This window comes from Coturnix japonica, chromosome 5 (assembly GCF_001577835.2).
Source record: "Coturnix japonica isolate 7356 chromosome 5, Coturnix japonica 2.1, whole genome shotgun sequence".
Lineage (NCBI taxonomy): Eukaryota > Metazoa > Chordata > Aves > Galliformes > Phasianidae > Coturnix > Coturnix japonica.
The window spans coordinates 19,208,926-19,225,150 of record NC_029520.1 but is presented as its reverse complement, the minus strand read 5'-3'; the positions used below and the strand labels follow the sequence as shown (position 1 = coordinate 19,225,150).

Below are 16,225 nucleotides of genomic sequence, written 5' to 3'. Positions count from 1 at the left end.
ACACAACTCCCACTCCTGCTTATCAAACAGCTCTACACACAAAGCTACATTTCTCCTTTTATCTTGACATACTATGCATAAACTAATAAACTCATATTAAATCTGCCTTAATAAAAGAGATGTAGATTACAGTAGGAATTTTTCTGCATTATGGTTATACTTTGCTCTAGTTGGAAAATCATTTGTTTGCAAGAGACATAAGGAAACTAACTGACCCCATACAAGTATCGATTTTACATTTGTGATAGGAAAACTGAAGTTACTCTCTTTTTCTTATATATAGCCATTTACTAGATGCTTACTGAAGAAACAGTCCCTAGCATAGGCTCTTAAACTTGCACTGTAACTCATTCCCCACATTCCCATGACTACGAACATTTGTTACCCTAATAGAGCTCCCAGCTCTTTACAATGATCTTTGAGTAGTTTATCCAAAACAAAATGAAATTAGAGGAGCAGGAGGGAAACAACCACTCATACTCACAGTAAATCTGTATGCTTTGTTATATAGTGAATAACATAAGGAACAAAGAAAACACCTTTGTGGTTGAAACCCATGAAATCATACTTGCTTCAAGCTGAGGTAATATTCGGGTGAAGGAATGGCTACATGTTTCTCTCCTCATTACCTTTCGAGATGCCTATCACGACAATCAGTGGTATTTCAGTCTGACTTGGCAGGCAGTTCTTATGCAACACTAACAGTTTTAGAAGTACATATTCATAGAACCCTGCCACAAAATGGCTTGGGTTAGAACCTGTTCCAGTGCCTCATCACCAGAAATAAAACCTACTGTCCCCGGAAGATAAAAAAAGAACATCTGCAAAGTTATTTAGCAAGGCCTTTATCATTTATGTCTGTAATATTTGTGCTGTGGACAAAAACAAGCTTTTTATTTTTTAACTAGAGTCGTATATATCAGCCTGTAAGAAATTAACATATTATTAACATTTATTTTAATTATAAGCACATATGTGAAATGTAAGGAAGAAGTTTTCAACTCACTTATTTCACCAGCAACTTGGTCCAACTTTTCTTTTGACCGACTGATTAGAGCCACTTTCATTCCACGTCTTGCCAACTGAAAAAAACAAACAGGAGACATAAGGACAGTCATACAACACTTCCAAATCAGCATCCTAATTACTGCAGGGATTGGTCAATATTGTAATAATGACCAGCAAGTTTGAAGAGTTACAGTTTCACACAGAGATATGGAGGGGAAAAACAGGACAAGTGCTTGTACACTTGAATTCCCTCGTGGAAAACTTATTATATTCTTTGTCATCCCATACAGGTGTGCAAGCACACGTATGCAGCAGATAATCAAAAGCAGGTATTTTACAGTCTTTCTACACTTCTGAAAGTCATACCAAAGAAGCTACTATCCACAACTAAGTTCAAAATGCCCAGTTACGATATCCAAGGTCACTTCAACACCTGCGTTGCAAAATTACTCCTGCACTGAATGCCTCTTTCCTTTAGCAACTTACTTAGGGAGAACCCAGGCTCTACTCTTTGCCTATTCATATGTAATAAAGGTCAACTTAACTCACATTGCTTCTCTGAAGGAACTATCTGTGTAAATTCAGCTGTGGCCACAGTGTATCCTGGTCATCAAAATCAGATCTAACTTTGCATGCTTGTAATGGGATCTAACAATTGAACATTGCAGAAAGACAGCTAGATACCTGAATTACACAGCAATGGAAAACAAACAGCCTTTCTTTTGCAAATGCCCATTCCAATGAGAAGTAAAAACACTGTACCCTATTGTTCCAGGCAGATAGCTTACTGGAACAGCTTCTTCATAAACTCAAGCAGTAAGCTTTGGAGATGGTGGAAAAGAGAAGAAGGGATTAAGATAGCTTTCTCCGGTTCCACAGGATCAAGAAAGCAAAGTCAAAAGGTTTACCTAAAAGTTTTTCTGCCTGTGATGCTGAGGACAATCTTGACAATAATCTGCTTACTGTGAAACAGCTGAGGTACCAAGGGGCAGGAAAGCCCTACAGCTACTCCTCATAGGTGCAAACTATAGACTGCTGACACACAGCTTGCTTTCTGTCAGCAGGGAGCTCTGGGCTCACAGACTGCTTCAAGCAGGTACCTCATCTTACAGATGTGTGTCAAACTGTACCAGTCCCCAAAACAGATCAAGTCACATTGCTACAGTAAGTTAGCAGACTCCCAGCAACTCTGAGAACTTCCACAGCAAAAGCAACTTGAGAAAGTGCTGCTATGTTGACACTGAAGAGTTTTCCTGAGAAGCTCATATCAAATCCAGAAATGGAAACCAAATGACAGAAGAATCATTTAAGTACAGAGAACGAAAAATGTCTAAGAAACCACCTTGTAACTAGGAATGGGTATCATCCAAAAGAAATAATGTCTTAGAAAAGATACAGTGCTCACTGACTGATGTAACCCGATAGAGTTCTGCCGTGTCTTTGAATATTCACTGATACAGGCCTAGTGAATTGAAAAAAAATCACAGCTGTCCAAAGAGAAAAAAATCATCCTCTGATGTTCCAGTAACTGATTACATTGTTCATATAAGGAATGAGGAAGATCCATTTACACTGTAAATAACCAGCCATTAAACTGGGATCTTTGGCCATTGACCTCGTCAAGATGAAAACGCCAAATGAGAAGACCTTAAAATAACCACAAAAACTAATCTAGAGTAGCACAATGGGAAGATGCTCCTGCAGCTCAAGGATTAATTGATGCAAGCAAAAGTCATCGTTTTAAATTGAGTTGGTGGATGTAGGAGTCTAATTTCCATAAATCCAATGTTAGTAACTACCACATTTTCCACTTTGATAGCAAAACATAGCTGCTGTTAAAACTCTTTCTCTCAAAGAAAGGAGTGTGATTGACAGCTCTCCCGAAAGTAGAGTTAGAGCTCTTGTTAGAGCAAGTACAGCAAGAGCAGTACTAAAGAGATGCAGATATGCATCATCATGCACTCAACTAGATCACAACCTGTAGTTTATCATCCAAGATGAAATTTCTTCTGTTTGCTTTTGCTAATCAGGAGTATAGCAACAGTGGGTCAATAAATACCAAGTTCTGAGTATTCCCTCATTAAAAAACAAGGAAGAAAGCAAGGATGCTCCACTGGAACCAAAGACAAGCACTGGAACCAAAGGCAAGCATTGGACAGAGAGCACTTGCATTTAGCAGAGCACTGTTCATTAAGGGGTAGCACCATCGTGAAAAGGATATCAATGCTGAGCAAGGAACAAATATTATTATTACAGCAATGTAAAGAGTAAAAAGCAGCTTAATGCTTGGAAAATAAAGAAAGCAACCACCGCAGAATACAACCGGGGAATTCACCAATTTCTAACACTCTCCCACCAATAATCAGAGATGATACTGAACTTTTGAAGAGGAGATCTCAACAGTTACATTACTCACTTCAACTCCTCCAAAGAGAAGGAAATAATCTGCATGATTATATTCACAGCTGTGAGTACCCAAGCAGCTGTGTATGCCAGTGGCATTTATAGTAACCTGAAGGGAATTCCTAGTAGAAAGTCAAGCCTCTGCTGGCAGTCTTAGGAAGGCAGACAAACCTGAGTTAACTGAAAGACTGAGAAATCTTCCAGGGTATTTCATATTTCACCCTCTATTCACTTGATGTAATTAAACATCCATCATCCACCTAAATATTCAAAGGGGAAAGTACATCTTATTCTATAGCTCTAGAATGACTGCACCCTCTAGAGTGCTCTGTGCCCACAGTAACACCAGCAAAAAAACTGAAACAGCCCATGTTTCCCATCAGGGCTTCATACTTAACAAATCAGCTTTCCTACTAGGTGTACATGTAACAGGAGTCTGCCAGCAGCACACATTTGTGTTCAAAGGCAGCCTAGCTCTCACAGACACCAGCAGAACACAAAGCAAAACTGTAGTTTCACTCACCTGATAACCTAACACATAGAGCTCGAAACCAACAACCCACAATGTTCAGGGGGGTATCTTGCACATCAGAGGACTTCCTCCCAGTAGCACTATGCCCTGGGCACAACAACCTCCTTCCACTTGCTCTAGGCAGTTATTTAAGTGTTGCATAATTTGCTTCAGGGCCATGTAACTGGCATAATTTGGCATGTAGGAGCTGTCAGCCCTGCACAAGAATCAGGTGCTCTTGACATCAGCCTTCCCCCTTAGTAGGGCTGGGTGTTCCTATCTGCAAAGCAGCAAGGAGCCTGGGGGAAGGAGTGCACATGGCAGGGCACACTGGGATGGAAGGGGAGTCTGAAGAGTGAGGGCTCCCCTTAATGAGGACCATGGTCCCTGTGAAACAGAAAACTCCTGAAAAAGAGGATCCCTCACAGATCATTACCTCACACAATCATCTGAGTGCCTTGGAGAAGGCAAAAAATGAATACAAACAGGCTCATTTTGATACTGATGCTGGAGTTTAAAAATATTTTTGCTGTAGGTTGCTGTAGTCAGCACTATTTGTCATGATGTTCTCTGGGCTCATAGGCTAAACCACCCCATATGAACAGGTACTTTCTCTCTTTAAACAATAAACTGCAGTACCATATGTGGAACCTGCATACTCATCAAGAGCAAAAGCACAGTAAAATGGATAGAAAACCCAAGCTTCAGAGACTTGATAAACCATGGGGAATAATTAGAACACAGTGCAGGCAGCTAGAAATGCCATTCAGACAGTGCCTGGAAATACCAAAAGAAAATTCCAAAGCTTGGGGTAGGTGAAAATAATTACAGTAACTAAATAAGTAAAAACTATAGGACAAGGTGAGTGCTGAAAACTGAAGTCATAAATAAGTGAGATTTGACTTTCAGCTTAGCCACCAGAGAGAAACAACACAAAAAACCTCAATCTCCACACATATGTATTAAAACAAGATGAAGGGACAAGGCCTGCTGCTTGACATCTTGCAAAGAATTGGGACAGTTACAAACAATAAGAATTCTTACCTCTTCTGCATAGGCTTTTCCAATGCCATCAGTAGCTCCAGTGACCACTAGGAAAGAAAGATGGACATCCATTAGCTGCTTCACAGCAATAACTGCAATAAGTGTTCATTAGCAGGCTACCGAGGTACTTATTCTAGCCAAGAGACAATAAGTCTCTGGAATAGGCATACAACTTGAAAATTTATTAGATGTCTCTCAGGAAGCTCCCACTACCCTTTTCAAGTAAAGAAAGAGTTATGGGCCTTATAGTTGCATCAAGAATCGTGTTTAGCACCTCTTCTCACACCAGTTTTTTGGCCTGCTATGCTACTTCCAAAGCAACGTGCCTTAAGATATTTCTAAACATCATACACTATATATAGCAAAATAAAAAGCATCCTAAAGCCTGTAAGAATTCAATATTTTATTACATGGACAGAATGTCTCAAAGCAGAAGACACCTATTTAAGACCCTCCAGGAGTTTTCAGATCCCTGCGACTGCAATGCCTTGCCACCAGCAAGTCTGACTGACCAAAGCAGACAGTTGCATCTAGAGTTTTTTCACCTGTGGGCGGACTGGTATCTGTGTCAAGCCTCAAGTCTTTCTAGGATTCTTTTCCACACGCTGAAAATCACTGAATGACTCAACATGCCATTAGTTTGACAGATTATTCTGGGGCTCACCACACCAGTAGCTGATCATCTCAGTTTACTCACTAAACAGCAATTCCCTCATCCACTTCTCCCAACTACTGTTGGAGCAAGCACATTCAGCACCACTTCCTTCTATCAACTATTCACTCCCATCAGCTCCAATTCCTACAACTCAACATTCTTACATTGGCAGCTCACCACTCCTTCATCCACCTCTGCTCTCTTAAGTGGCTACAGAACACACCATACTTATCCAGCTGCCCTCAGACAGATCAGAACAGCTTAGCCCTGAACCGAGGCATGCCTCAAATAACAGGGCTCGTTTAACAGTTCTGAAAACCAAACGGGGAGTTCTGGTTCAATTCCCAAGCCCACCCATACCCCAGCACAGCTGAATGAGGTGCGCAACCAGCACTGCATCTAGCAGCAGCTTACCCCCAGGGCAGCAGAGGGAAACGTGTTTGCAGATGGTTTGATTAGTCACTGTGGATCACCCAAAACAGTTGGAATGCAAACAGTAGCCAGTATACTTCTGTTTGAGTAATAACAGCTAGGAAATGCTGTAACCATTTCGGTTTCTCTGCCGCTAGCTATAAATAAGTAGACATAATAACAAGTGATGAAGCTGCCAGCAAAGGTCCTATTCCAGCTCAAATGGCAAGTCAACAATGCAATAATAGCCTAGGAATGAGATTCAGTAACGTCCCTGACTCAAGCTAGATTTATAGATAACCCTACATGAAAGTATACACACATACATTTACCCTTTCCTTCATTTCAAAGTTTGTTTGCAAGACATCATAGCTCCAATATGGTGAAGATACACAACTGTACTGCCAGTATGCTAGCACACACTGCATGCAGAGGATGTGATGGCTAGCGATCAGTTCTACCCACTGCATTGTTAGCCCCTGTGAAACGTATTCATAAGGTCATGAGAGTGTGTCACACTGTTTTGCCAATTCCTATTCAACTATAATTAGGCAAGTGTGAGTAAGCTTTGCTATAGATAGAAATCCAAATTTAGAAAGGTAAAGCAGTGGTCTAAACAACAGAAAAAGGCCTCAGAAAAGTAATCAAGAATACATTCGCAGGAGCCCACCTGCCTGTAATCCAAGTTGTGTCAATACCACAACAACCATTTAGCCACATGGCATTATAGCCCTGCAAGATGGTATCATCCCTTCAGTTCTAGGACCATCAAGCTTCAATTTCAGTATTGCTGATCTTCACACGGTTCATTATTTTTTCAGCAAAATAATGGAATAAGCAAGAGCACAGAAAATATGAACCAGCACCACCTTAGAATATGTACCAACACCATTTTAGAACAATAACTGGACATATTTTAAGTCGACCCAGGCTGAATAACATTTGACTTCAGTGACTGTTTGAAATGAGTTGCTTCTCTCATTCCAAAGCTAATGAGGTGCCTTAAGAAGAGCTCCTCCATCGAGCACTTGTGGACAGTTTCTCTACCTTCTGATTCAAAATTTGAGGACTTATTTTTGAGTTTCATTCTCAAATAACAAGTTCAGAATTTCTAAGTACTTTGCATTTTACAACACCACTAACTGTTCAGCCTTTAGCAACTGTAGCTGAGAGTGTATGCTCTGTAAGGCAGGGACTAACAAAAGCATCTGCAACACTTCAAAGAATTAGTACCTAAGAGTGCAAGCACAACGGCAATCCCAGATATTTGTCTTGCTTATCTGATCCACTGCTGAAAGCAATGAAGAGAGGTGGGGTGAAGGCAACTGGCTGGACAAACATCACTGAAGACAAGGTTCAACTGTCTTATCCTCCACCATATTTTGGATTATCTGCATCACGAGTGTGATGGGGAGGATGACAAAAAGAGGTTTTGTTAACTCTTGCACACTTAGTTTTCACAGTGATTACATACATGTCTGTCTTCCACTCTGAAGCCAAATGTTGCAGCTTTAACTACTCCAGCTACGTACACTAGTTTAACTCAGTTTTAACTATCACCTTGACGTGTTGAAGCCAGTTTAACTCCAAGTGTAGATTAATCATTTAAATTCTGTTTCTTCTACAGACTGCCTTCCAGCAAAGTTACAAACAGACTGCAGTTGGCAGAGCTTAAAGAAGGCAAAGCAAGCAGAGTAGGAATTAGTTATTGTCTGCACAAGAAAGCTGCACCAGCTCCTAAGTGTGACTATCCACATTTACTCAGTAGTCAGACGAGCTGTAGTAGCTTCCCACTTCAGCCATCTGCGCTTTCCTGAAGAGAAGTGAGAAGAATGCCCAGGAAGCTTGTGTGGGAGTTGGCTGAATTAAAGTTGGTCTGAATGGAAGCTGGTAGCAAGGCACTCACTGATTTCAGGCAAAGAAGTCAACACTTGTCTTCCCCTGACAATAATCACCAGTGTACACCACACAAATACAAGTGACTGAAAAATCCACCAAGGCATGGGATACAGCCTACAGTAAAAATGGGCAAAGAACTTTCAGCATGGTATCTAGGTCCCCAAACAAAAAACACTGTGGTATTCAAGTGTATATCTTCAAAATGAAAACTTCTTCTCCCAAGTTCTGTAGTTGAATATACCTACCCAACACAACAACACATTTTCATGGTGCAACTGAGTAATAACAGTTCCAATTCTAAAGTCAGGTATGTTTAACACACCAGACAATCCAAATGTTTCCTGTCAAGAGGATCTACTGGGCTTTAATCTCTACTCTCATTCTCCTAACACTACAGCCACTGGCACTCAAAATCACAGATCTACGTGCCTATCATCCATCAGTATCTGTATTCTGCAGAACTGGGGGTCAGGGAGAAAACACACACAAGTACTATGTAGAAAAGCAGCAAATACATTTTGTCTATTACTTGGCAGCTCTGTATTTATGCTGTTTCCTTCAGTGGCAGCCAGAGCATTGATGGGAAACACATGCAAATATATGGCTGATCTCACTGGAACTTGAAGTGAATTTGTACAACGAACATGGACATATTTCTGTTTGTGCTGTATTGACATCAAGCCTCCTACTTCATCAGAACAAATAAGTGAAAGAGATTACTTTAGCTATCAACTCCAGCTCCCAGCAATCAAACACTATTCATTTAATAGCTATTATCCACATAAAAGTGGATCCACACCACCCAACAAAGCATACAACAAATTTACGTCATTTGATCTTTGCAGGAAATGCTACAGGAAGAGTATAAAAAAAGATCAGGAGGATCTTAGGTCTTAGCTCTTTTCAAGAGTGGAAGGTGTTCTGACATGTTACAGCAGAAAGTGCAGCAGTCCCACCAAACCACCAGCCTTGAGAAGAGAAGAAAGCCTTTCTAAACTCAACCTTACTGTTCCCTAACAGGTATCAGTGTCTTTTGGAGTACTGGTTGCCATGTTCAGCACACTACAAATCATTCTATAAAATCATAGGTATTTTACTACAGAATTTTATAAGCAACTGAAAGTCCCAAAATACAGTATTAAATATACTACAGTAAGTACAGAACAGATTCAAGACCTCTCAGTTACCCCTGTATGTATACTAACAAATCAGTGGCACAAGAACTCAGATCATCAGTTCACATTTTCAGTTGCAGCATTATCCTTACCACTTACCATTTGTGTAAATCAGAATCTCTGCTTTAGGTCAGTATAGCAGCTCTTCCCAAAAAGCCGCGCCATAACTTTGCTTCTTGCATGGCAAAAGCATCACAAGCTCCACTATGAGTTTGCTCATGTATCCTTGAGCTCTTACAAGGATATCTTAAATTTAGGACAAAGACACATAGGAATCTACCCTAGCTGCCCCTACCAGACTAGCTGTCAATAGACGCAGTTCATTCTATAACCCTTACCACCACCAAACCTCTTTGCTTCACAATGCTTCACACAGCCCATTTCACAGCTCATCCCATGTACTCCACACACAATTCATAAACACCTGAGTCACCACCTAGGTGGTGCCAAACTCAAGGCAACCCTTGACAAAGACAGCAAAGATCAATGACCTTAGCAGTCAGTGACATGCCTGGTATTGCACTGAAAGGGAAGAACTTCTCTGTTGTGACATGCCACAGACCAAGTCTATAAAACACACTGTTTAAGCAGTCGGTGACTTCAGTGCATAAGATGATGAATATGCCCAGTGGTACACAGCTTCAGGGACTAAAAACCAGACTTTCCTCAGAAGGCCTGCAAAGGGTCACCCATACATGAATGCTGCCAGCAGCACCCACATCCCCCAGAAACCCCATGGCTCAAGATAAGGCATCAGTGCAGGCAATGAACCTATGCTCAAATGTTTGTTTGTTTGTTTTTGTTTGCAACAGTTACTGCTTTCCCAAGGAAGAGGTGATCTAGGGAACATGTACCTCCTCTCAAGAGGCATGCTAGGTAAGCATTATCTGCTCTTACAAAGGTGACTGCAGTCCCACAGGTGAGATAAAGTATGACCACAGCAGTACAGTCACTGAAGGAAGTGAATATTTGAGGCTCTGAAAGAACATTTTTGCTTGCTCCTTATCCAGCAAGGATATCTTAAAAACAAAAGTAGAGAATGGTGCAGCAGGGCATGAGGCAGGCATGCAGAAATCCTGCCTCACGACATGAGCAAGGAGCAGCATTTATACAGGGAGAGTGAGCAGCAGCAAGCGCAGAGAATCTGACTGCAGCTCTGCAGAGCAATCACGCTGAAACAAGATTAGAGATTCGTGACTCCCCAACTCAAGGTTAGACAACAGGGAAGACAAAGCTTAGAGATCTAGCCTGCCTTCAGATACAAGCACACAGCTCCTACAGCAAAATACGCTTTCAGAGATGCTTAATGAAGATAAAGCATGGAATGCTGTATCCATAATGCTGCTAGCAAACAGCACCAAGCATACTCCTTGTGCTAATGACAGTTAGTTAGTGTTCTCTACTAGCCTCTCAGAACTACAGATTTATTTAAGTTTAGTCGTTTTCCTGTTTTCATTAAGAAAAGCATGAATTTTAAGGGAGCCCTTCAAAGTACTTCAGATGCACTCAAGGAAGGCTCAAGCTACTAACCAAGTTGTTCCTTCCAGGAAGAGGTGAATCCTGCAGTTTGGGTCTAACTGTCCTCTTCTTGCCAACAAACTAAGCCAACAACTCAATCTTCAGGAGGGCAGCACAGCCACCACTGCTGCCCAAGGAGAATTGGACAAATTCGTTGTCAAAATGGCACTGCAGAGGGCGTTTCCCAGACATTTCTCCACTCACACAGGAGAGCAGCCCCTGTCCTGCAGGACAGACTCCAAAGAACATGAGGTTCTTTCTTCACAGCAAACATCCTCCTGTAGCAGAAACAACATAAGGAATAAACCAGGAAGCTATGTGGCTTTTTTAAGCAGTACAGTTCGGAGAAATTTCCTAGCATAGCTAACCTTAGCATAGGTTTGAAGTACACTGCATAAATAACTAAAGACTCGAGATTCTTCTGCTACGAAACGCAGAGGCTATATTAAGAATATGACAGCTCCTGGGGAAAACAAAAGCTGGCAAGAGGAGAAGAGACTATCCCTGCTTGGCATCAAGCAGTGCTTCATCTATTACAGATTTATATAAATCACTGGCAATTGACCAATACCAAGCTTCTAGATTATCTCCAGCCAACAAAAGTACTTTAGTCTGTGCTGGTTAAAAATATTCTACTTTTTGTCCTCAACTTGCTAGGAACGGCTATTTTTAGCAAGAGTCCAATCAACCTTATCAAAATCAAGCATCAAAAATAGACCAGAGAAACACTGGAAGCAAATCCTATTTTTAGCCACTCTGTCTATTCCCTGCCGCTACCCACCGAGTCCTGACTGCACAGATCATGCACGAGTGCTCAGTTATTCTAGGCAGATCCTCGTCGTGACCCTTTTTTCCCTGAACACCTGAATGCAGAAAACACTCGATTGATTAAAGATTAATACAGCCGCAAACCGTGACAGCTGCCTTTCGTCTGAGTGCTTTTGGGGAGGGGGAGAATATGGGATGACAGAGAGCTTGCATCAGTATTCCTCCTGGGGATCTATTACATGGAAAGAAAATTGCTATTTCAATTCCCTTTTGTTGCTAAAAATAGCAGCCCCAATTGATTCGAGCAAACAGGGCACCGGCTTAGCAATGCCAAATTTAGAAACCACTGAAGTCCCAAAGAGTGAACACTAACGCAGTCTAACACATGCCAGCTCATATTTAACAAAGAACAAAGAAGATAAGCATGCCGGCTGCAAGTTAATAAGACGGCAGCAACTCCCTGCATTTTTATTAAATAAAAACAGAAAACTTGGTGCAGGAATTACACAAACTTCAATTCCATCCCCAATTTAATTTGCTGAAATAGGAATCCTCATCATAAAGATCATCTGTACCTAATCTGAAATCATCCAAATTCTGGATATTTTTTCCACATGAAGGCTTTTTTTTTTTTTTCCTGTACAAAGCAGCTAACGCCTAATGGTCAGGTTCTGAAAAGACAGGCTACAGCAAGAGGTTCAATTCCCAGAACCACACACTTACTTGGTAACAGCTTGTGTCTAAGAGCTAGGATTGTGGGTAGAAAAATATTCTATAAATATCACACCACTGACAAGTTCCCATTTCATCTAGAACTACTGCAAGAAAGGTTTGGGGGCAGTGCACTCCTCAGATTTCTTGAGACTCTAGAGCTAGAAGCAATCTAGAAATCTCAACAAGAACACAGAGCAGTTCAGGAAAGCCACAGGCAATGCCTACACACCACCAGCTCCCACTGCTCCTGTAAAACACCTCCGAGTGCCCTAAGTGCCCCTTATCCACACTGCCCTCAAACCTCCACCATGGGGCCCACTGCCTGCGGCTGTTCAGTGGGGACAGGGGACTCCATCATCTTCTCTCCTGCCTACAGAACTCTCATGGCACCCTGTCACAGATTTGGGAACCATGTTCCTTTCAAGGCTAGCAAGCAAGGACTTTGGAAGTACCATGAAGAGTATGCCAGGAATGCCCTGAACTTCAGCTCTGCAACAGCAAGGGAACTGTCCAGGGTACCCGACCAGGGCTGGTCAAGCTAAGCGTACGCTAAAGCTATAAACTGCTTTGTGCTCCTAAGGGTTATTGCAAGGTCTACCACGCATCATTAGCATTAGGCAAAAACAAATTCTCATTTGCTCTTCATTGAGAAATACGTGACAGATGCTCTCTGTCACACTAAGCATGACTGCACCATGAAAGCACACAAAGGGAGGCTGGTTGGTCTTCCTTCCTCTAGTACAGGATGAATGTAGTGAAGTTTTGAAGATCAGATAGCTCAGGATTGGCACCAGCTGAAGGCTTTTGCGTGTTTGCTTGGAAATAAGCATAGATGGATTGGACTCAAAGCTCTGTAAGTTCTCGGAATAATCAAGAGCACAGAAAATAGCAGAGACTGGGATCAAATGCAACACATGATCCATTTTTAATCAAAAGGCAATCTGTGCCAAGCTTCAAGAAAGTGTCATCAGTTTAGACAAGGATAGTGCTCCAAACTCATGGGGCAAAAGAACATCATTTTACGTCATGACTATAGGAAACTACTAGTGTGAAGGTGACAGAGACTGAACATAACAGTCTTAGAATTTTGTCAGGAACTTGGCAGGGAGGTGTCTAAAAAAAAAACAAAAACCACAAAAGTAATTCACCAGGATTTTAAAACAAATTACTCAAGTGGGCTCCTCAGTGACTGACCACAGCATAGATCTTGTTCAGTGTCATTATTACCGAACAGTGTGTTTTAGGAAATTTGCAGGCAACCTAGCCACCGAAAAAGGATCATAGCATCCCATCACATAGATGACTTCATAGACCTGAGTAATAAAAACATAATGCCACCAGATACTGCCCAGTGACATGTCAGTACCAGATGCCAAGCCATGCTCTTGAGACTAATTTTGCTTGGAGTTGAGGTGACAACTGTAAGTGATGGTAGAGAGATACCTAAATATAAAATGGACTGATGAGGTGTTTCCTATCACAACAGAAAGCAATAATATATTTTAAGTAATTTATGTGAGAACAGTTTTGAAAAAGGGTTGCTAAGATGATTAAGAGTTACCTGTTTGGGGAGATGAGTTCTAAAGCATTTTGTTTGCTCTTCATAAGCTCACAAAGTATAATCACCAGAAAACGAAAAGCCCAGATTCATATTGGGAAGAAAACACAAGCTGTTCAAACATGTCTGGAAATTAGGAGGTCTCAAAAAAAGAAAAAATTCCAACTTTGAAGACCACAAGTTAAGGAAGCTGAACTGCTGAAGGAGCTCTGAGATACAGATATCAGTGCAGGGCAAGGTAGACATAGTTCAGGGAACAGATCTAAAAACTTGCACTAGGAACCTATGTGTTCATTAGTGGCCAATTCAATCTATCAAAGGGAAAACAGGATACAAAACAAGCCTGACTGCAGTTGGTTGTGTGTTCTTAGAATGTTATATTAAACCCATGCTTCTAGACTACCTCAATGTTTTCAAAAGACTGTAGAAAAATACTTTTTCCACTTCATCTCAAAGTATATTTAAACTTCCAGAGCATCTCTGCTCCTCCATTCAGAAAAGAGGCTAGCTGCAGCTAGACACACAAGAGACAAATGCATGGTGGCCCTAACAGAACTGAGACTGACTTCTGGAGCCTGATAGCGTGAACAAGATTCGAATCAGGTAGGGGTTGGATCACCAGGGAGGACATTCTCTTCTCTCAAGAACAGCATAACCTGAGCAGCTTTCTTACACTGCAGAATTTCCTAGATCAGAAGCCTTGAAAACAGACATGTTCATATTTCTAACAGGACACTGGCTAGAGCTTTTACATGCAGAAGACAGGAAGAAAAAAAAGTTTCCCCTATCTTCCTGGATTTCTGCATCCATCACACAATCACCCATGAGCTGATGATGGAGGGGACGTACCCATTCTGCATTTGATCGAGTGCAAGAAGACAGAACAAACATTACCTGCATTCCCTCTCAAAGCCATGAAAAAATCCACTGGACCATCCTCAGGAGTCCCTAAAGAAAGGTAAATATAGCTCCTAGGCTACACGTTGTGAACCCATGGGCTATTGTGAAGAGAGCTTACAAGTAGGAGGGGAATCAACTTTTTGCATGGGCTGACAGTGACAAGACAAGAGGCAATGGCTTTAAACTAAAAGAGGGGAGATTACAGGTCAGCTGTCAGGAAGAAATTCCTTACTCTAGGTGTGGTGAGGCACAGGCTGCCCAAAGTTGCAGGTGCCCCAGCCTCGCTCAAGCTCAAGCCAAGCTGGGCCCTGAGCAGCCTGATCTAGTGGTTGGCAACCCTGGCCATAGCAGGGAGGCTGCGACTGGATGATCTTTGAGGTTCTCTCCAACCTAAGCCATTCTATGATTCTACGTGCAGGAAAGATATTCCACCATTTCAATGAGAGTATGCTGCAGAGGGTGAGAGGTGGAGAGCAGATCCCAGCACTGAGCTCAGCCTGCAACAGACAATGCAGAGCTATTGGGTAGCTGTTAACACAGCTATCTATCAGTCTGCTTCATGGATAGGCATGAACAGAAAATTTTTGACTGAACTGGACTTAGCCAACAGATCACAGCTAGACATAAGAGCCTCCACACAGAAAGCAGTGAAAGCTCACTGCTAGGGATGGGATGATACTACATTTTCCAAAGTATTCATACTACACACAGCAGAGCAAACTGAAGTTATACCACCACCATTCCTTCATGCCAGCAATAACTTAAAGGATGTTACTCAAGGACTTCCATGCTCACTGAGGAATACAGACTACGGCAGTGTTAACTACACACTGCATAGAAAAAAACAAAAACAAAAACAGTACCTTTTCCTTCTCTTCAGAATTGATCTGCTAGTTGTAGATTTGATGCTTTCTTTACCAGCTACCAATCACTATGAGAAGACACTGATCATTTCACTTTCCTTCTGTCCTCTGAACTGAAGTCACGGACTTCCCAGTAATTTCATTCAGTTTTTAAACAGGTACATAAGGCATATTAAAAAGTTATAAGGTTGGACACTACTGTGGCAACACTTTGATTGCCTATCAGAATATCTTTTCACTAGATGTTTGCAGTTAGAAATATGAATTTAAAATAACTAAATACATTTTAAATACCAAAATTATGCTCCTTTTCCATCTTCAGGATTCAAATCTTCATTTCATATGCAAGTCAGAGTACAAACATCAGTACGTCAACAACGTCCCAAAAATAAGAAAACTGGGAAGCACAGCACACAGCAGAGAAGTGATGCTGTAAGAGGTGATTGGTTTTTTCTTTCTTTAAACTTCCAGCTCCTGTGGACCTCCAAGATGCAGAGCTGCTCAGACACTTCATCACCCCCCATCAAACTGGCTGCTGAGCCTGCTATACAGACCCAAGCCACCCCCTGCAGAAGCCCAGGTCTTCCTCATTGAGCTCTGCAGCCTTCTGGAGTAATCAAAAACTCAGCCACAGTTGCAGAGTCCCACTGAACACCTTCATCCCTGCCCAGGAACAGCCAGAGGCGTGCACATGACACTCAGACCAGATATGTCAGAGCACAGCATATGGACAATTAAGTGTTTATTCCTTATACTGTTTCCTCTGGTTAGGTTCTCCAACCTTAGTATCACAGCCCT

The 16,225-nt window shown here is 41.7% G+C and overlaps 1 protein-coding gene across 1 annotated transcript in view; it reads right to left on the bottom strand.

The window, feature by feature from the left end:
• HSD17B12 (hydroxysteroid 17-beta dehydrogenase 12) overlaps window positions 1–16,225 on the bottom strand; it is a 70,415-nt gene that overhangs the window by 41,727 nt on the left and 12,463 nt on the right. Inside the window, 2 exon segments of the mRNA XM_015864491.1 lie at window positions 1,007–1,082; window positions 4,967–5,013. Of these exon segments, the coding sequence (XP_015719977.1) occupies window positions 1,007–1,082; window positions 4,967–5,013 (123 nt within the window).